Source organism: Grampus griseus (assembly GCF_964374135.1).
Source record: "Grampus griseus genome assembly, chromosome: 7".
Taxonomy (NCBI): domain Eukaryota; kingdom Metazoa; phylum Chordata; class Mammalia; order Artiodactyla; family Delphinidae; genus Grampus; species Grampus griseus.
This window is the reverse complement of record NC_139001.1, coordinates 77,390,833-77,411,802: the sequence shown is the minus strand read 5'-3', so window position 1 is coordinate 77,411,802 and position 20,970 is coordinate 77,390,833. Positions and strand designations below refer to the sequence as shown.

Genomic DNA, 20,970 nt, shown 5'->3' with positions numbered 1-20,970 from the left:
ACTCATTAAAAAAGTTTTTTTATTTACTGTTTCCTATTTGTTAGATATTATCTTAGTTCAGGCTGCTGTAACAAAGTACCATAAACTGGGTGGCTTATAAACAACAGAAATTTATTTCTCACAGTCTGGAGACTGGAATTCTAAGATCAGGCTGCCAGCATGGTCAGTTTCCGGTGAGGTCCATCTTCTGTGTTGCACATGGCCTCCACCTTGTTGTATCCTAACAAGGCAGAGAGCAGAGAGAGGAAGCAAGCTCTCTTGTGACTCTTATAACAGCACTCATCCCAAATCCCATTCATGAGGGCTTCACTCTCATGACTTCATCTAATCCTAATTACCTTCCAAAGGCCCCAAATTCTAATACCATCACATTGGGGAATAGGTTTTGACATGAATTTGGTGGTAAGGAAATGGACACAAACATAGTCCATAACAGATACAGCTTAGAAACTTTCACTTTTACATAGGCACAGACCTTTAGGAAATAAGATGGTTAAAAAAGTTTGCAAGTTGTATTTTCAGTCAGGTACTTAATGGGCTTCAAAGGCGTATTTTAAGAAAGATGGATGTCATGCTCACTTTGCAAACTTTTCTGGGTTAGAAGTTATACTGCAATGTCAAATATGCAAACTCCATTAGGATGCAGTTACTTTGTGGAAAAGAAAATTTGGGTCAATTGTACTTTTAAATTATTTTCTTAGTTGTTTCTGAAAATCTGTTAAAGTGTTAATAAGAGGCAGAGGCAGTAACTTTAGATTCCTTGGAGTATCTATATAGGCACTGCCTACTTCTTGCTACTTTATAATTCATTATCCTGTTTTCCTACACTATTTAATCAACATCTTTAGTTCACTTCTCATTAGTTTTCCCTGTTTACTCATTGGGTGTTGTTAGTGATTTCCAAGCAGGCAAATTTAGCAGTGTATATGTAATCAATATTTCACATTATGGTGATCTGCTTTAATTATAGTTTCCAGGAGTTAATGCATATAAATATGTGACCTACCCATGTAAAGATACTGCATTCAGAGAGAACCCAGAGCTTGAAAGAATCTTTGGGTTGTTTCCAGGCTGGGCCGATGGCAGCACCAGAACTTTTTTTTTTAATATATATATATTAAATATATATATATTATAGTTTTTAATAAATTTATTTTATTTATTTATTTTTGGCTGTGTTGTGTCTTCGTTGCTGGCGTGGGCTTTCTCTAGTTGCGGTGAATGGGGGGCTACTCTTCGTTGCAGTGTGCAGGCTTCTCATTGCGATGGCTTCTTTTGTTGCAGAGCACAGGCTCTAGGCGCACAGGCTTCAGTAGCTGTGGCTCGTGGGCTCTAGAGCACAGGCTCAGTAGTTGTGGCACACGGGCTTAGTTACTCCGAGGCACGTGGGATCTTCCCAGACCAGGGCTCGAACACGTGTCACGTGCATTGGCAGGTGAATTCTTAACCACTGCGCCACCAGGGAAGCCCAGCACCAGAACTTTTATTTAAGTCCTCCTGGTTGGGGATGAAGATAGGTATGGATAGGAGATGTGCCCCAAAGTTGCGTTTTTCCTAACAAGTACAACTTTTTAATGAATACTCTAGGATTGCTAGGGATGTCTTAGACATTCCTATTAAAGATTATGGGAGAACTGAGTCTCTGCTAAGTCATCCTTAGGGGTTATCATTTTTATTAACAGATGAAGAAACTGAGTCCCAAGGAATTTAAGTACCTTGCACAAAGCCAAATAATTTGCATGTGTCATAGCTAGCACCTAACTCTATGTTTATTGTTTTTGTTTGCCCACCTCCTTTTTATTATGAAAAGAATCAACAGGAGGAATTTCACTAATTGAAACAGCATCATTTTATTGACAATTAAAGGCACTTGCTGTGGGCCTTTGCTCTATGACATTTTTGCCAATGCGATATTGCCAAATGCAATTAAAATCTGTTCTTAAAATCTCACTCTTTGTTCTCTCCTTCACTGTTTTCTCTCAGTGATCAGAGTTCTCCCCTTCAGAATGACTGCTCTCGCATTTCACATTACGTGTGCACAAGCCCCATCTAGTGGTGCAGTGATGTGGCTGCAGGTTTATAATTATCAGCTTGCTAATAAATAACTCAGTGATTATAATAGGTCCAGGCTAGGGTAAAAATGTTACTTTATAGTCTAAAAATAAATTTATTGGGGAAATGATAATATATATGATGGGTCTAGCAAAAAGCACAATGTAGACAGCTCATTAGTTTTGTAATTGAGTCAAAAAAAGTGATATGAAAAATAGTTAAATAAATCATTAAGTTTGTCTATCTTATAGTACTTTTACGTAGAGTCAGAGTTCAAGGACCAACTTTTTTAAGGGCCAGTATTCTTAAATAAGTTAAGGGTGTTACTTCATTATAGGGATAGAACTATTATTTTGTGCTGGTAATACCCACAGAGACTCATTTCCAAGGAGGAAAAACCAATGCTTGTATTTCAAGTTATTAAGGATATAGGAATACTTGTTAAAGGAAAAAGTAGACATCATTTTAAGTTTTCTTAGATAGCTTTAAAAGAGACCAAAACCCTCAAAATTATCCCTGAAGTAGCCATTTTGAATTATCAGAAATAAGCAAAATACTGTATTTTTGTTATAATTAGACTCAAAATCAAAGTTAGTATTTGTCTTTTGAGTGCCTCTGAGATGGTCACATCTGTGTATTTCCTAAAATGAGGCAGATAGGAAGGCATAGTTGGATGTTCGTTTTATAGAACTAAGAGCATAAATTCACTTTTATATTGGTAGAGAAGTTTGAAGTTTGGTATTTGCTTTTAAATGTATTATTGCTTGTATTTATGACTTATTTGATGTGGGACTTATGGTCAAAATGCAGGGAACCTTTACAATTATTGGTTATTATGTCATGATTTCTAGGGATGTGCTAAGGTAGAGAGTAGTGTCTTCACTAAAGCCTGCTTAAAATATAATTTATAGAATTTGATTGGCAATCTACAGTGTTTCATAGTAAATATACAAACCAGGGGTATCTACTGCTGATGCTCTTGGTCTTTTTGTCTAGATCACTCTGAATTATTCACCTTTATGTTTCTTCTTCCAACCACTAATGGTATTTGGTAAATATCAGGACACTCAATGTCAATAAACACATGCTTTAACTTCAGTTTAAATTTATTTTTATGCAGCTTTTTTTTTAAATTGTATTTTCTTACAGTGGTATTTGGTATTTGCAAAGTAAATTTGAAGTAAGAAAGAAATGGGAACAGTTGATTTTCATTCGAATTGCTTTTTGGTAAACTCTTTTTGGTAACTATTTTACAGAATAAAAATTAACACATGTGATCTGATACTGTTTCATGTGTTATTTTCTGTGTAAAGTTCTGGATGTAATCAGATGCTGAAACATTTAAATCTCCATTACATTTGTATATGAATGTGTTTGTTGTTACTATTGTTGTAGGAGGGAAGCAGATTCAGGATTTAGGATTGCCATTGCTGTATTATAATAATACCCTTTCTACTCAACATTAAGTTTATTTTTCTATGTTATTAAAGGGTCTTCTCTGACTTCTTGCTCTTCTTGACATTAGGGGCCTTAATTATTGGGGGTTAAAATACAGTACAAAACAGAATAGTAAAATCATAATAGAAAAGGGGTTGTGGGTTCTTGGGCAGTAATATAAGTCTTGAAGGTCAGGAAAAGTGGGTGATTTAGTATTTAAATTAGAAGTTTCTTTTCTAAGCACACTAGATTTAACATTGAGCACAATAAATTGATGCTATGACTCTTTCATACAGACTTTGGAGGGCTGCCTCTTTGTCAGATCAGATTCTTTATTGCCATGGACTGATGAAACAGATATCAGATGGCTAATTGCAGTAGGAGAGGAAAAACTACTGACAAAAGAGATAGATCAAGAACTTGGCCTTGATATTTGAGTATCGTGAAGTTTCATTATCTAGGGACTGTTTGGAGCCAGCAGTTGTAATGCTGTCACTATTAATGAATGTATTGATGGCACCAAACTGTGGCTTATTGAAGTGAAGGTTAAAATATATGCGTGTCTTATAAAATATATTCTATTAAAGTTCTGAATGGAGACTTAAATAGATGTAACAAAATCTTATAAGAACTCATCAAATATTCTTGGTTTCTTTGTTATTTTCATAAAGCAATATAGCTAGTAAGTGTTTGCACCTGTTTGCTATGGCTTTTGCTTATGCTAATTTACAATGTGTTATGTTTGGGCTGCTGAAAAGACATGGGTATCCATATGTACAGAATAGCACTGATAAGAAATACATAAGAGATAGCACGTGGCAGTGTTGAACTTGGAACCCTTTCTGTGTGTTCAACAATCTTTATAAATTACTAGGCAGCCTGGTATATTAAAAAGGGCTTATAAGTCAGGAAGTGACTTCCAAATGCAGGCTATACCATATACTGCCAGAAGAGCTTTTGAGAAAGTCAGCTGGTGTCTCTGAGCCTTAATTTCCTCTCTCCAAAATGGGTTAAAAACAATGATGCCTACCCTCATAGGCAAAAGTATAACTTTACTAGTTAAAGCAACAGATACATCAGATGATAAAGCAGATATAGTCCCAGAGCTTTTCTTTCCTTTCCTTAATTGAGATTTTTCAAGCTGGATATCTGACTATGGCCTACCACTGGTTGCCAATTATCTTTTGTTGACTAATTGTTATTTATCTTGAGATCTTTATCCTTTTGGTTATTCTCCTTTTTATTCTTTTGATAATAAGATGCTCTTTCTTGTATGAAATTATGCTGATAGTAGATTGTAGTGGTTTTCAAACCTGTTTCTGGCAAAACAAGTTTGACAACAAAACATGGAGTCAGTTACTTCCTTTTTAAAAAAAAAAAATCATTTTTAAACTGACTCATGAAATCTAAAGGCTTGGGAATCCCATTTTTCTTGTACTTTTTGTACTGTTTGGCCTAACTTTCTAATGAATAAGGACTTTGTCTAACCAAGGTAGTGTCCAGGACAGATAGATATCCTAAGGCATTTTGCTACCTCGATATACTGGTGAATAAAGTTAACATGTCTGACATAATTCAATTTGCAACCAAGTAGACTGCTGCATATAAGTAAAGTAGAGTGTAGGTTAGTATGCAGTTTCATCCAACCAGATATACATTTATTTCTCTCTGACTGATTTTCAGGGAGTTGTAGTACAATGAGAGATATCTTAAATGTATACATTTTAATTCCATGTTAAGGAACTTTGTTCATTGTTAGGATCTTTCAGAGCCTGTACGTTATTAAGTTAGTTAATATCACACCAGCAAAGCATAGGGTTGTGATTCAATTAAAAGTTCTAGTCGGTAAAATTCTAGATGAAGGACTTTAGTGTATATATGGAGGCATAATTATTGCAGAATTGAGATCCAGAAGGGATTAAAGAGATCATAAAGACTAACCTTATGCTTGAGAAGCAGAAGTAGGACCAGAGACGTTGGCGGTATAGCTAGGAAACTTAGTGCTAAGGTAAAGAAAGCCTTTTAAAAATGAGGAAACCCTTCATGCATTGTTGGTGGGAATGTAAATTGATACAGTCACTATGGAGAACAGTATGGAGGTTCCTTTAAAAACTAAAAATAGAACTGCCATATGACCCAGCAATCCCACTACTGGGATATACCCAGAGAAAACCAGAATTCAAAAAGATACATGCACCCCATTCTTAATTGCAGCACTATGTATAATAGCCAGGACATAGAAACAACCTAAATGTCCATCAGCAGACGAATGGAAGAAGAAGATGTGGTACATATATACAATGGAATATTACTCAGCCATAAAAAGGAATGAAATTGGGTCATTTGTAGAGACATGAATGGACCTAGAGACTGTCATACAGAGTGAAGTAAGTCAGAAAGAGAAAAACAAATATCATATATTAACACATATATATGGAATCTGAAAAAACTGGTATAGACAATCTTATTTACAAAGCAGAAATAGAGACACAGATGTAGAGAACAAACGTATGGATACCAAGGGGGAAAGGGGGTTAGGATGAATTGGGAGATTGGGATTGACATATAAACACTATTGATACTATGTATAAGATAGATAACTAATGAGAACCTACTGTATAGAACAGGGAACTCTACTCAGTGCTCTGTGGTGACCTAAATGGGAAGGAAATCAAAAGAGAAGGGATATATGTATACGTATTGCTGATTCACTTTGCTGTACAGTAGAAACTAACACACTTTATATTGTAAAGCAACTATACTCCAATAAAAATTAAAAAAAAAAAGAAATTAAAGAGGGGACATCACTACAGATCCCATGGACATTAAAAGGATAATAAAGGAGTGTATGGGGAAAACAAAATAAAAATGAGATAATCCTTAAAGCTGAAATTTTGAATTCCATTATAACATATTGTGTAGATTGATAAATCAACTTGCTCCATTAAAATGGTGGCTACTTTATAACTGATACTTATTCATAATGCACATCATTAGCCTAATTACAGGGCTAATGAGGCAATGGAGTAAATGCTTAAAATGTTCAACATCAGTTTCTAGGTATTAAGAATGATACATTATAGCTCAACATTAAGTGTATATACATTTTATGCTTTTTTCCTCACTTTTTACATCTTCTAAGTATATGTTTCTCCAGATAGTCTTTACCTCAGATTTATCATGAAACCTTGAAGCCAGTAGTCATTTTTCTCACAACTTTATATATATATCTATATATATATATATATATATTTTTTTTTGCGGTACACGGGCCTTTCACTGTTGTGGCCTCTCCCGTTGCGGAGCACAGGCTCCGCGGTCGTGGCCCACGGGCCTAGCTGCTCCGCGGCATGTGGTATCTTCCTGGACCGGGGCACGAACCCGTGTCCCCTGCATCGGCAGGTGGACTCTCAACCACTGCACCACCAGGGAAGCCCACGACTTTATATTTTAATAGCATTTTCTATTTTAAATAATAATTGAGAAATTTATTTGCTAGGACAGTGACTGATTTAAAATTTCCCCTTACTGGTTTTTTTTTAATGATTACAGAATTAATACATGCATCACAGAATTATATAACTCAGAAAGTTAAAGGCTGCAAAATCTGATTTCAAATAACTCTGAACTAACTAGTGTTAACAGACTGGGAATTATACCTCAGATTTTTAAAAAATCTATACACATGCAAATATTTCTGTTTTTATAATAGTATAATCATATCACACATATTTTTAAAATAATTCTATATTTGTAGTCTTGATTACTAAAACCTTATGACTGTGTGTGTGTATATATATATATATACACACACACATATGTATGTGTGTATATGGTTTGTGTGGTATATGCATTTGAAATACATCACTCCACCCAAATATAACTATACCTTAAAATCTGGTAAACTAGCTAACATGATAGTTTTAGTCTTATTCTCTGGTACTTGATTCTAAAAAAATATTTTGCTGTATTTTATCCTGACAGGTTACTTTGAAATACAAATGTATTAAAAAAAAAAAAGAAAGAAATACAAATGTATATATGCATACACACTTATACAATACATCCAATGTGTAGCCAACTGTCCTAGCAAGGTAAATATATACAAAAAGAAGAGAGGGACAAATGGGGGAATTTTTTTTTTTAATTCCTGCATAGTCTTACCTGATTTCTTATTTGAGTTATCTGTCATATAACATTTTAAAGAAGTCAAAATCTGTATGGGAACATGATGATACAATGAAACAAACAAGTTTTTAAAGTATTTGTTCAACTTATATATTTTTTTTGTTTAAAACTATAGTAGTTTTTGAAATTTTCATGTAGAAAGCAATTGGGATAGATTTTTCAAGTGATGATCTCCTGGGAAATCTCTTTGCTAATTTATATATTTCCAGATAGTGGTAGTATTCACTTTGAGGATCTTAGAATCACCAGAAGTTCTAGCTGAAGAGAGATTCTGATTCAGCATGTCTGGCGTGTGGTCTGAGATTCTGAATTTCTAAGAAAGTCCCAGGCAATGCCAATATATTGCTGATCTCTGGAGTACACTTTGAAGAGGAAGGCTTTAGGACAAAACTTGGCAAACTTTTTCTGTAAGGGTCCAAGTGGTATTTTTGGCTTTGTGGGCCATGTGGTCCCTGTTACAACTCTTCAACTCTGCCATTGTAGCACCAAAGCAGCCAAAGACAATACTTAAAGGAATGAGTGAGACTATGTTCCAATAAAAAGAAATAGGTGGCAGGATAGGTGTACCTTAGCTTGCCAAGCCCTCCTTTAGGAGACGACTTTGAAATTAGATATTGCTTATAAAAAATTTCTAATTTTTGGTTAAAAAGTATATATATGTTTATATATATTCAGTGTAAGATGGAGTGGGCTTGTTTGTTCAGGTTAGTTTTATAGTTGTTAGGATGTAACACACATTTCTAAAAATCTCATTTTACACTAATTTATACTAATTTATAATAATTACTGCACACCTAAATGGTGAACATAATAACTTTTCCTGAATATCTGAGTTTTAATGAATAAATGATGATGATGAAGTAGTGATGAAAGGTCGGCTAAAGGCTGTTTGAACGAACAGGAAAACTTACAATTTGAGGATGTTTAAAATTATAACAAAATAAATGAGTTATAAAAAAAACCCATTGTATTAATTTTACTCACTTCTTTTAGATTGCGAGTCTACAAGTTACTTCCTTGCCAAGAATGGGAAGAATTTTTCAGGGTTAAGAAATAGACTAGGAACTATAAGTAAAACTAGCTTCCTTTTACCAGGCCTTGTACAGAGAAGGAAGGATGAAGTGCCTGCCCTGTAAAATTGCAAAGTTATAGAGGTCAAAGAAAGGTCAGGTAGGAGAGAGCCTGGAACTAACGAAATGTTGTAAAAGCAGAAGACCTCAAATCCATTCTAAAGTAGGCCAAGGGCTGTGATGTTCCATATAAAATGGATCAAGAGGCAGAGCTGAATCATCCAAAGTAAGATCTGAGTAACTAGAGTTCACAACCTTTGTAGTCTGAACTAGAATCGTATTAGCTAGCACTATCAATCATCCATCCGTCTGTCTTACATCCCTTTCCCATTTTTTTCTGTAGCTATTCTAAATCTTCACTTTGCATTTTAGTTTTCAGTGGACTTCACTTCCAGTTTCATGAAAGGTCATCATGAGAGTACTTCCTGCTTCTTCCCTCCCCCTTTCATGATTACAAACTTAAATTTACATCCACTTTCATCATACCACCCATTCCTTTTATCTCAGAATAAAGTGTTCTTCTCCCAATTTTACTTCCTTTGTTGTAGATCCACCGCCCCCCCTTCCCACCGCACCTCCCCTTTTCATATACCTTCAGCCTTTCCTTTTATATCCAATATTCTTGTTAGGATATTTTTTAAACATTCAAGTTTCTCCTGTGTTAGAGAAAAAAATCCTCATGCCCAGATCTCTCCATAGCTAAATATCTTATAAGACTAGAGAAGAGATAGTCCCTGTTTCACAGTGACTGTAGGTGCTACCACATGTGTCGTGTGTTCACTCCTACACTACAATTTTTCTCCTTGAATTGCCTGCAGAACTCTTAATTACAAAATTTAACTTTCATTTTCAATCCATTATTTGAAACGGTTTATCATTCCTTTTCGAAATGCCTTTCTTTCTTAATTTCTCTGGCATCACTCCCTCCTGTCCAGCTTTCTGATCACTATTTCTCACTTGTGGAATCCTGTTTCATAAGCTACTACTTTGAGTAGCAGAAGTCTGGCCAAAAATTTCTTAGTCTGTCTAGCCTGTCTTGAGCCTCTGTCCTGAGAATCTTCCTTTTGGTTTTCATTTGTATTTCCTGTTGCTTACTGGGAGTTTTTACTTCAGTGTCCCACAGGTATTTGCAGTTTAGCACATCTTAAATTGACTTCATTATTTCCCACTTCCCACCGACCTGTACCTTCTCTTGGGTTCCCTATCATGGTGAACGGTGTTTCATCCAGCCAGTAACTCAAATGAGAAACTTGGCATCACCTTCAGTTCTTCCTTCTCCCCCAGTAACTCCAGCCAGTCAAGGATAAAAAATAATGGTTGACATTTATTGTGTTTATGATCGTGTGCTCAGTAAATGGGAGGCACTGCAACAAGTGCTTGTTAATAGTAACTCATTTAGTCTTCACAGGAACACTAAAGAGAGGAATTATTAACCTTATTTTAAAGATGGGGAATTAGATTTCCAGGTAGGCTAAAGTAGTCCTGTAAATAATAGAGCCATGTTTAAACACCCTGTGGAATGAAAGTTAGCTTTCCAAGTCTTTCACTCTCACCATACCAAACTATTAACGATTTCCTGCATTCTCCATTGTGTGTTGCTTCTGCACATATTGTATTTGTTTAGAACTCTAAATTAGTCATACTCAGTTTTAGCTCAGGTGTTGACTCTTCTTTAAAATCTCTCCCCTTCTACAAATCGAATGGCTCTTTTGTCTTCCAGGTAATGCTGTCTACAGAACTTTACTTAGCACACTGTGTGACTAGACACATCTTTGAGGACAACATTGATTCTTGCTTACTTCTCTGTCTCCCATATATAATGCCTGATATAGGAAATTCATACTGTAAATTTTGGTGAAGTAAAATAATGGAAAGAAAGTTAAGAAAATTATAAAATAAAGAACTTTAGAGTATAAAGGGTGAATGTAATATATGTTTTTTTCTAAATGAGAGATATAGCATTTCCTCAGTGAAGAAAGCTTTCTCTTTGAAATTCTAACCCTTATTTCTTAAATAACACTGGTAAAGTTATTTGGAATACACACAGTTCCCCAGCAATTTCTGTAAGTATTTTGTTGTATCATTTTGTGTTTCTGAAAGAAACATAAAAAATGCTTGGTAAGTGATTGAAATATAGTGAGGTTTAGTATTTTCTTTCAGATTTTGGGTTTGGCTTAAGAACTTTTGACTCCAGATAAAGAACTGATAGTTACTCCAACCAAGCTCACACAGCTTAAAATTCTTTAGGAATTAGAGATTTCTTGGCTAGGTATAGAATGAGAAATAAAAGGCAGCTCAGATGTGTGAAGAAGGAATAGATTAGTACCAGCTAGTTCATCCTGTCTCCTACTGAGTCAGTCAGACACAGAAACAAATAGCCAGCTGGTTCTTAATGTAGGACTTTAATATAATTTCCTATTCTGACAAGCAGAGAGCTTTCTGCTTAGAGCAAAATCAGTTGGCAGTGATGCTACTGTATTAAATTGCAGGAGTTCTGTCATAAAAATATGTCTGAAATGTGGGAATATATGTGAGGGAAAGGAAATACAGGAATTAATATGGTAAGGAATGAAGATTTCAAGAACGTGGAGTCTAGTATGTAGTACAGAGATTCAGTTTGGAGTCAGCCAAACCAAGGCTAGAGTAAAAACAATAAACAACATGAAATGAAAAAAAAGCTGCTAATCTGTTTGGTCTCTCTCTTAAATAAACAAAGGTAATTTATATGAAACTTTCGACAGTGGCTTATTCAGTGCTTTTATTTGTGGTTCAAAAGTAAGAGCATAGTCACTTAAATTGCCAGAATCATTGAATTAATTTGAATCTTAAATTTGAAATGTATTCCATTCCTGAATAAATGAAAATAATTAAGGTATATGATGATTTATTCACTTTACAAGTTTCTGTTAAATATAAATATATTGCTAGAAAGTACATTTCCAGACTACAAAATCTAGATATAAATAGTGGAAGTCTGAGTTCTCTAGTGAATTATAAAGGGAGGAGTGATTAAGAACTCATAGGAAGAGGGTAATACCAAGCAGAAATGCACACAAACCTATAATTCTTCAGTCTCATTCTTCCCTCCACCTCCTGAGTCTGCTTGTATGTTATTGTTTTCTTCTCTGTTTTGGATTGGGGATGGGTCTGGATTTAGGTGTTTTACTTAGAAGGAAGGAAGAGTTGAAGTAGAAGATGAAAAGAATTTTTTAAAATCTCATCTGTAGCGAAGCTTTCTTTTCTGTACTAGATAGTGGCTAACGTTTATTGATCATTTGGTATGTGCCAGACACCTGATTCTCATAAAAACTTTATAAGGGTAGATTTTATTTTCATTTCCATTTTGGGAAATTGAGGCTCAGAGGTCAAATAATTCTGGCTTCATACCCCTTGTAAGTGGCAAAGCTTGGCCCTCAAACCATCTCTGTTTAGCTACAGAGCTCGAACTCTTAACCACTAATAGGAACCACATGAGTACTTTTTTGTAGGATTCTTTATTCTTAGAAGGGAATTCTTTAGAACCAAAACAAAATAGTACCTTTTTATAACTAATCTTTTAGGATATGGAAATAGTTCTATTATAATGAGCCTTTCTTTGTAACCATGTTTTCTCTAGTAATTTTTTCTTATTGAGCAATATCTCCCATTTCCATATTGATTTCAGAAATGTACTGCAGTGGACTAGAACTTTATCTCAGGATAATAAAATCCATATTTAAGAATCCTAACATTTACTTTGGGAAACATTCTGGTTTTGTCATTGAGTTCTCTGTGTATTTTTCTACCTATTTTTAAATGGTCAACTGAATAGTCAGGTCTTAAAATTTTGGATTAGTATGTTAAGTGAGGTCATATATTAATTTTCATTATATTTGTGTGTCTCCTGGATTGATTCTTTGGGACTAAAATATTTATGTATTGATAGTTATACTCCCTACATCATTGTTTCAGTTTAAGCACAGGTAATGTTGATGAATTAACCAATTTTAATAGGTAGGAAAAAAACTACATAATCTCATTCAAGTGTTTTTACTTATTCTGTCTTTGCTACTTGAATAGTCATAGAAATTTAAAACTGTAAGGGATCTTAAGTTTATCTGATCCAGTCCTTTACTTGATAACCATGAAATCTTAAGTGTGTAAGTTCACTTCTCCTGGTTTTGTCCTTTTCCCTTTATACCACAGTATCTCATTTGCTAGTCCATTGCCACATCTTTGAAAATTGACATCAAGGAAAGTTGACCTTGTTAACTCTGTTATTTGCTCTGCTCACTTGTATTTTATATCCAGTTGACAAAAAAGCATTTTGAGCAAAGGGGTATTTTAGGGAAATTAATCTGTACAATATGTTTTAGGTATAAGGAGAGAATGACTTGGAAAGAATTTCATCATGAATTTATTTTCTCAGTCACATTTATATATGAAATAATAATTGGGCAATAAATACATTAGTTATGAGAAAAATAACTGTTAAAACCACAACAAAATCTGTAGGTCTATTAAAATTAAAAAAGACTGACATACTAAATGTTGGTGACACTGTGGAGCAACTGAAACTCTCATATGTTGTTGGTAGAAGTGTAAAGTAATCAACTATTTGGGGGAAATGTTTGATGCTTTCTACTAAAGCCACATTTATCATACATCTACCTTATAACCCAGCAATTGCATTCCTAGGACTTCCCAAGAGGAATGAGTGCAGATGCTTACCACCCACCACAGGTGTGTACATAGTATCATGTTCATAGTAGCTCTCTTTATAGGAGCGCCAAATTGGAAACAACCTGAATTCCCAGTAGTAGAATGGATAAATAAATTTTGGTATTTTTATACAATGGAGTACTAAACTGTAATACAGAAGAACACACCAGTGCTACTACAGCACCATGGATGAATTTCACAAACACTACTTGAGAGAAAGAATGCAGACACAAAAGAATACATCATGATGCCATGTAAATGGAGTTTCAACAGCAGGTGAAACAAGTCATCATGATAGCAGACAGTGTGGTAGTTATCTGAGGGTTTGAGTGAGGGAAGGTGGATATTGACAAGGGAGAGGAACAAAGGAGCTTTCTCTGGTGCTAGAAATGTTCTGTATTTGATCTGGATGGTAGGTACATGAGGGTATACCATAATAAAGATTCATTGATCTGTATATATGTTAGGCATTTGCACTTTACTGTGTATATTTTATTTTTTTTATTTTTTATTTTTTTTGCGGTACGTGGGCTTCTCACTGTTGTGGCCTCTCCCGTTGCGGAGCACAGGCTCCGGACGCGCAGGCTCAGCAGCCATGGCTCACGGGCCCAGTCGCTCCACGGCATGTGGGATCTTTCCGGACCGGGGCACAAACCCGTGTCCCCTGCATCAGCAGGCGGACTCTCAACCACTGCGCACCAGGGAAGCCCTAGTGTGTATACTTTAAAAAGTAAAATGCATATATATAAAGAGAGATTGAGTAAAATAGGCACCATACTTAGTCATAATTTTTCAATTCAAAATGTGCCCTCTACAAGAAATAAATGAAAGGCTTTGACAAAGGGGAATCAAGATACCTTCAGCTTTTTACAGGACTTCAAAGATCACAAGAGGCATAGGAGGGAAGACTTACCAGGGGTTCTCTGTATCTTCCTCGGGAGAAAAATCACGGTGGGTGTTTGAAAAGGAGCTTTAAATCAAGCGATTTGTCAGATTTTTAGTCCCTTGCCTGGCAGTACATGTGTGACAATGGCTACAACGTTCCCTGTGGGAGTATGGTGTGTTTGAGATGGTAGAAAGACTAAGAATCACTGCTCTGGAGTATTTCTTCATTGCCATTAGATTTCCTTGTTGTGCCTGGTTTGTGACGGTCACTAAGCATTTGAACTTGTATATCTCAGTAAAGTTCAATTATATTAACATTGTAGTTATTATAATTTCCTAAAGTTCAGTAAACTGTACTTTAGAGATTCTTCTATTTTTGTGGGAATGCAGGTTCTCAAACTAGTAGAAGAGAACAATTAACTCCTGAAATTCTGTTCCATGATTAACTTTGTTAGTATGAATTTAAATGTTCTCAGGTCAGTAGTATTTTTTTTTTTTACAGTGAATGATAATGCTGATAGTTATGATTAGATTTCTTTTTCCTAATCAATTTTTGGAGGAATTCTTTTTTTAAAAGGAGCAAAGCATTTAGTGTATCTATTTTATTTTACCGTACAGTAGGTAATACAGCTAGGTAGATTAGCCCTTAATGGCACATGAGAAGCATCTTAAACTAGTCCCAGTTGAGTAAGATTGAGTGGAGAGAGTAAATAATAACTCCCATGGACCAAAACAGGGGGCCATCAGGATACGTCAGGGTCTTCTATAGTCTCAGGTGAATGCAACGGGGTTGTTCTTCAAAGAGAGTATCTTCTATACTCTCTGCCACTGATCTTACTGGACTGGAAATCATTATAATGAGGTGTCTTCGGATGTTAATGTTGATCTAAGTACTTCCCTGGCTTTGATCTGTGCTTAGGAAAGAAGAGGACAAGGAGAATGATAACCCTCTCAGCCCAGGGCCCTTATTACTTAGGACTTTCCATTCTTAGTACTGCTGGTGTGTACCTCCTCATATGTCCTTGATTTGGATTGCTCCCGTGAGAAGATTCTTTTCTGTCTCTGACACCAGTTGGACCCTACCTTCTATTCTTTTTAGTATGTCTCATCCTTATTAGGATAAGCAAAGAGTATTATTGCAATACAATTAGTGCAAGGAGTGTTAAGAAAATGTAGTAAAATAAGTAAAATTGCTGCTTGATAGAGGGAACAAATGTCACATGAGCTATTTGGCTCTCATAGTAACCATTAAACAGTGTCTTTGCTGACACCTAGGAACTCATTGAAAGCCACTTAAGTAACCTATTGAGAACTGAAATGTCTATAAAAGACATAATCTGATTTATGACTCACATATGGACAAGTGCTGTTTTTAGTGCTCAAAGAAAAAGTAGAATTCCTTCATGTAATCTAAAAAAATGGTACAAACAGGACAAATACTTGAAATAATATGTATTTTAAGTTATAAGTGAGAACAAGAGAGTGGGGAAACAATGCTAATTTAAATGAAAGAACATGCTTGTAATATAACAAGATATGTACCTTAGAATTAGGTGATGGTACACGCATGTGATTATGAGGCACAGTAAAGAAGTTATAGGGATCAAACTGAGCATTTTGCTCTAAGTAATGAAATTGAAAAAATTACATTTGATAACCAAGACTTATATTTGACAGATCTATTACTAATTCTGAAGATGTCTAATACTCTTCTTTAACTTGTATATTAATGTATAAAAGATATTTTGGAAACATGTTTCCAGATTGTAAGCATATTTGATAAAAACTGATGGTGTTTTTGTTATACCAAATTACATTTTCCTTTTTTCGTTTGTTTTTTTCTCCCCCTAGGAAACTGACTGGACATTCTTTCCACATGGGCTATAGTATGGCAATTTTGAATGGCATTGTAGCTGCTCTTACTGTAGCTTGGTGCCTCATGTAGACGCACACTGAAGCAATATTCTTGACAAAACTTAGTCACGATTGCTTTGTAATAAGAGGGAAGAACATCATTGCCTACTCAGAAGACCAAGAAACCTGCTGCTCGTTATGTGCTTCAGATACGTGTCATATCATCATCATTATGGAGGACTTTTTAAGCATCGTTCTAGAGCCTAGGCATTGGGAATATCTAAGTATTAAGTTTCAAGTAATGCTTAAAAGTGTAAGACGTTTACCTCATCTTTTTACTTTTGTGTGCATTGTCCTTATAAGTTGTAGAACACATTTTAATGGAACTCAAACCCGAAAACTTGGATGCAGAACATCCTGTATCAATGCCTGCCTTTTCATGTATATGTATATACTACATTTTTGCTAAGAAATACTGATAGTACTGTTTGAGATAGAAATATTTCTTATTTATTCATTATATTAGGAAAGCAAACAATGCCTACTACTTTGACATTTTACAGAAGCTACTTTTAAATCAGAATATTTAGTTTTCGATATATAGAAGGTGCATTTATATTTTTTAATGGGCTATGGTTCTTTATGTGGTTTTTTACATATTTTCCTACTATATCTTGAATTTGTATGTTTTTAAATTGTTACATCTAGGCAAATGTAAATGTTATTTTTTAGCTCGTGCAAACCTTAATACCTACCGTTTTTAATAAGTATTTTGTCTTTTAAGAAAAGCACACTGGCCTGAGTTTAAAACTAAGTAAACTTATTTTAAAAAAAACAACAAAAAAGTTTAATTATTTAAGCCATGAAAATATTCAGGAAATTTAAAGCTATTCACTATTTCCATTTTCACAATTCCAAATATTTATCATGGTGTATATATGATTACTTCAACAAAACTGATATTATCTTGTTTTTAATAAATATAAACCTGAAGTTTTTATGTTTAGAAATGCTTGAACTAGTTTGTTTTTAATCTCCAAAATTTGGTTACCAAAATAGAAAAGGTATTTTGATACAGTGTGTACATGTATAATTTTTTAATGTATAGTTTCCTTATTTTCCTATTTAAATGTTCTTTTGTAACTGTGCTGTTTTGTTTTTTCATAGTAATTAAGCCTTAATTGTTCCCACTTCCTTTCTAAATACCTGTTTAGAATAGTCACTTCAATTTTAGAAAGATGGACTATTTTAAATACTGTTTTCCCTGGCCACAGAAAAACCTACATTAGGATAGCATTGTGTAGCAAAACTGCTTATTCAGGCCAAATGGGAAATGAGTATCTGCAGTGTGTTCCTGTTATCTGCTGATTGTTGTTACTGAGTAAATGATTTAATAATGTTTCTAAAAGTCTTAACATTTTTTTACTACTCAAAAACCTTTTATTGGAAATGCCAAATGCTGCTCTAATTTAAATTATCTGAAGTGTTTAGATTAATATGGGGGGAGGTGTAAGATATACACACATACATATACACAAATCCCATGGCTTAAGTATTCCTTCCAGAGCGGTTGTCATATGAACCTATTTTCACTTCCTGCCTTCCTCACCCAACCTCCTCCTTTCCCCCTAACCTTGGCTCTAAAGGGCTTTTCTCTCCACCTCCCAAGTCGTCCCCCCTCCCCCACCCCATCATCAAATTTGGATAGCTTCTTCCAGATCTTTCTGTCTTATGACTAAGAAACATATAGTAGACCCTTTACATGTAAATATCTGTAAGACATTGTATCTATATATAATATAGATATATATCTGTAAGATACTTCTTCCGGAACTCTGTTTATTTTGGACTAGCACTCCTCTTTCTTGGGAAATTTTTCTCTCCAGTCTAACATAGAATCCAGATATAAACTATCCTGCTTCATTAGCAGAGTGATTGAGGATAAGTACCTAACCAAAGCTGGGCCAATTCTAGTTTCTTATCTTTTCTGGCCACAGTGATTTCAACAGGAATAGAGACATGACTTAAATTAGGCCAGTCCCTTCCCAGGATTTTTCAAGTTGAAATTAAGGTAAATTAAGCTGGGAAGATACAAGCCCAGGAGATGCTGGCAGCCAGGGTTTAGCCAAACTCAGTGGGAAAGAATAAGGCTGACACTGATGCTACTGATGACATTCCTCTAGTTCCTGAAGCCCAGTGGTGACCCTGCCATTCTTGAAATTTGGTTTTCTCACAGTTTTGAAAGCTGGAAGTCCAAGAATAGGGTGCCCGCATGGTTGGGTTCTAGTGAAGATAGCTGTCTTCTCATTGTATCCTACTTGGGTGGGGAGAGAGAGGGCTAGCTCTCTTCCTCTTAGAAAGATTCTAATCCCACCTTGGGGGCTTTACCATGCATAACCTAATTACCTCCCAAAGGCCCCACCTCCTAATACCATCCTGTGGGGAGTTAGTTTAAATAAATGAATTTGGTGGGATTTGGGGGGCACAAACGTGCAGTCCACAACAATATCCAGTACCAAAAGTGGGGTCTTTGAAAAGATAAGATAGACTTGGACTTCCCTGGTGGCACAGTGGTTAAGAATCCACCTGCCAGTGCAGAAGACATGGGTTCGAGCCCTGGTCTGGGAAGATCCCACATGCTGCGGAGCAACTAAGTCCCTGCACCACAACTACGGAGCATGAGCTCTAGAGCCCACGAGCCACAACTACTGAACCCGTGTGCCACAGCTACTGAAGCCTGTGTGCCTAGAGCCCGTGCTCTGCAACGAGAAGCCACTGCATTGAGAAGTCCGCGCACCACAACGTAGTGTAGCCCCTGCTCGCCGCAACTAGAGAAAGCCCACGTTCAGCATCGAAGACCCAACACGGCCAAAAATAAAAATAAATTAAAAAAAATTTTTTTCAGGTTCTAAAACACCAAGATAATGACTTATTTAAAAAAAAAAGACGGACTTCCAGTAAAACATCTTAAAAGAAATTTTTCCATATTTTTCCATTTCTGTTTACTTCATTATATCAGGACCCTATGTTGCAAGCAACATATACCATCTGACTAACTTAAGGAAAAGGAATTTATTGGAAGGATATCCAGTGACTCTCAGAACTGGTAGGCAGGAATCAAAAAACTATTAGAGGGTCAAGGAGGAGGAAGCAAGGGGACTATTTGTTAGTGGAAAAGCCTGGTCAGGATGATAAAATGAATCCTTGTCATTTGTTATTGTTCCTTGCAAGATCAGCTCAAGGTTCAGACAGCATCAAAAGTCAGTTGTTGGATAAAAATATACACTACATCCAGAAAGACCCCAACTTTATTTTTTTTAATTAATTAATTTTCATTGATGTATGGTTGATTTACAATATTAGCTTCAGGTATAAAACATAGTGATTCAAAATTTTTTATAGATTATACTCCATTTAAAGTTATGAAATACTGGCTGTATTCCCTGTGCTGCACAATATATCCTTGTGGCTTATTTTATACAAAGTAATTTGCACCTCTTAATCCCCTACTCCTATCCCTACCTTGCCACTCCCTGCTACCCTCTCCCCGTTGGTAACCACTAGTTCTCTGTACCTATGAGTCTTCTTCCTGTTATATTCATTTATTTATGTTTTAGATTCCACAAATAAATGATAACATACAGTATTTGTCTTTCTTCGTGTGAGTTATTTCACTAAACATAATACCCTCCAGGTCCATACATGTTGTTGCAAATGGCAATATTCCATTCCATTTTGTGGCTGAGTATTCCATTTATATATATATATATATATATATATATATATATATATGTATGTATGTATGTATGTAAAACACTTCTTTATCCATTCATCCATTGATGGACACCTGGGTTGCTTCCGTATCTTGGCAATTGTAAATAATGCTACTGTGAACATTAGGGTGCATTTACCTTTTTGAATTAGTGTTTTTGTTTTCTTTGCATATATACCCAGGAATGGAATTGTTGAATCATATATGGTAGTTTTAGTTTTTCGAGAAACCGCTGTACTGTTTTTCACAGTGGCTCTACCAGTTTACATTCCCACCAACAGTGTACTAGGATTCCCTTTTCTCTACACTCTTGTCAATATTTGTTATTTGTGTTCTTTTTGATGGTAGTCATTCTGACAGGTGTGAGGTGATATCTCGTGGTTTTGATTTGTATTTCTCTAATGATTAGCAATAATAAGCATCCTTTCATGTGCCTGTTGGCCATCTGTATATCTTTTTTGGAAAAATGTCTATTCAGTTCTTCTGCCCCCCTCCTTTTAAGATTTTTATTGGAGTATAATTGCTTTACTGAGTTGTGTTTCTGCTGTATAACAAAGTGAATCAGCCATATGTATACATATATCCCCATATTTACTCCCTCTTGCATCCCCCTCCCACCCTCCCTATCCCACCTCTAGGTGGTCACAAAGCACTGAGCTGATCTCCCTGTGCTATGCAGCTGCTTCCCACTACCTATCTGTTTTACATTTGGTAGTGTATATATGTCAGTGCTACTCTCTCACTTCGTCCTAGTTTACCCTTACCCCTCCCCATATCCTCAAGTCCATTCTCTACATCTGCATCTTTATTCCTGTCCTGCCCCTAGGTTCATCAGAATCTTTTTTTTTTTTTAGATTCCATATATATGTGTTAACATAAGGTATTTTTCTCTTTCTGACTTAACTTCACTCTGTATGACAAAGACCCCAACTTTAAATGTTGTGTTTCAACTGGCTTCATACCAGTCTTCAATAGATTATCCCAATGTTCAGAAACAGCAGCTAATGGGAA

General features: G+C 35.5%; 1 protein-coding gene across 3 annotated transcripts in view; it reads left to right on the top strand.

The window, feature by feature from the left end:
- The window catches only part of ARL6IP6 (ARF like GTPase 6 interacting protein 6), a 47,100-nt gene extending 27,295 nt beyond the window's left edge, over window positions 1-19,805 (top strand). Inside the window, exon 4 of one of the 3 annotated variants that reach the window (XM_082657987.1) lies at window positions 16,337-19,805. In XM_082657987.1, coding sequence (XP_082514113.1) covers window positions 16,337-16,454 — 118 coding nt within the window. In that variant the 3' untranslated portion in view covers window positions 16,455-19,805. Of the gene's footprint in view, window positions 1-10,467; window positions 10,559-16,184 lie in introns of those variants that run through there. The other 2 variants (XM_082657988.1, XM_082657989.1) reach the window with 2 other exon arrangements.
- The last annotated feature ends 1,165 nt before the right edge of the window (window positions 19,806-20,970 follow it).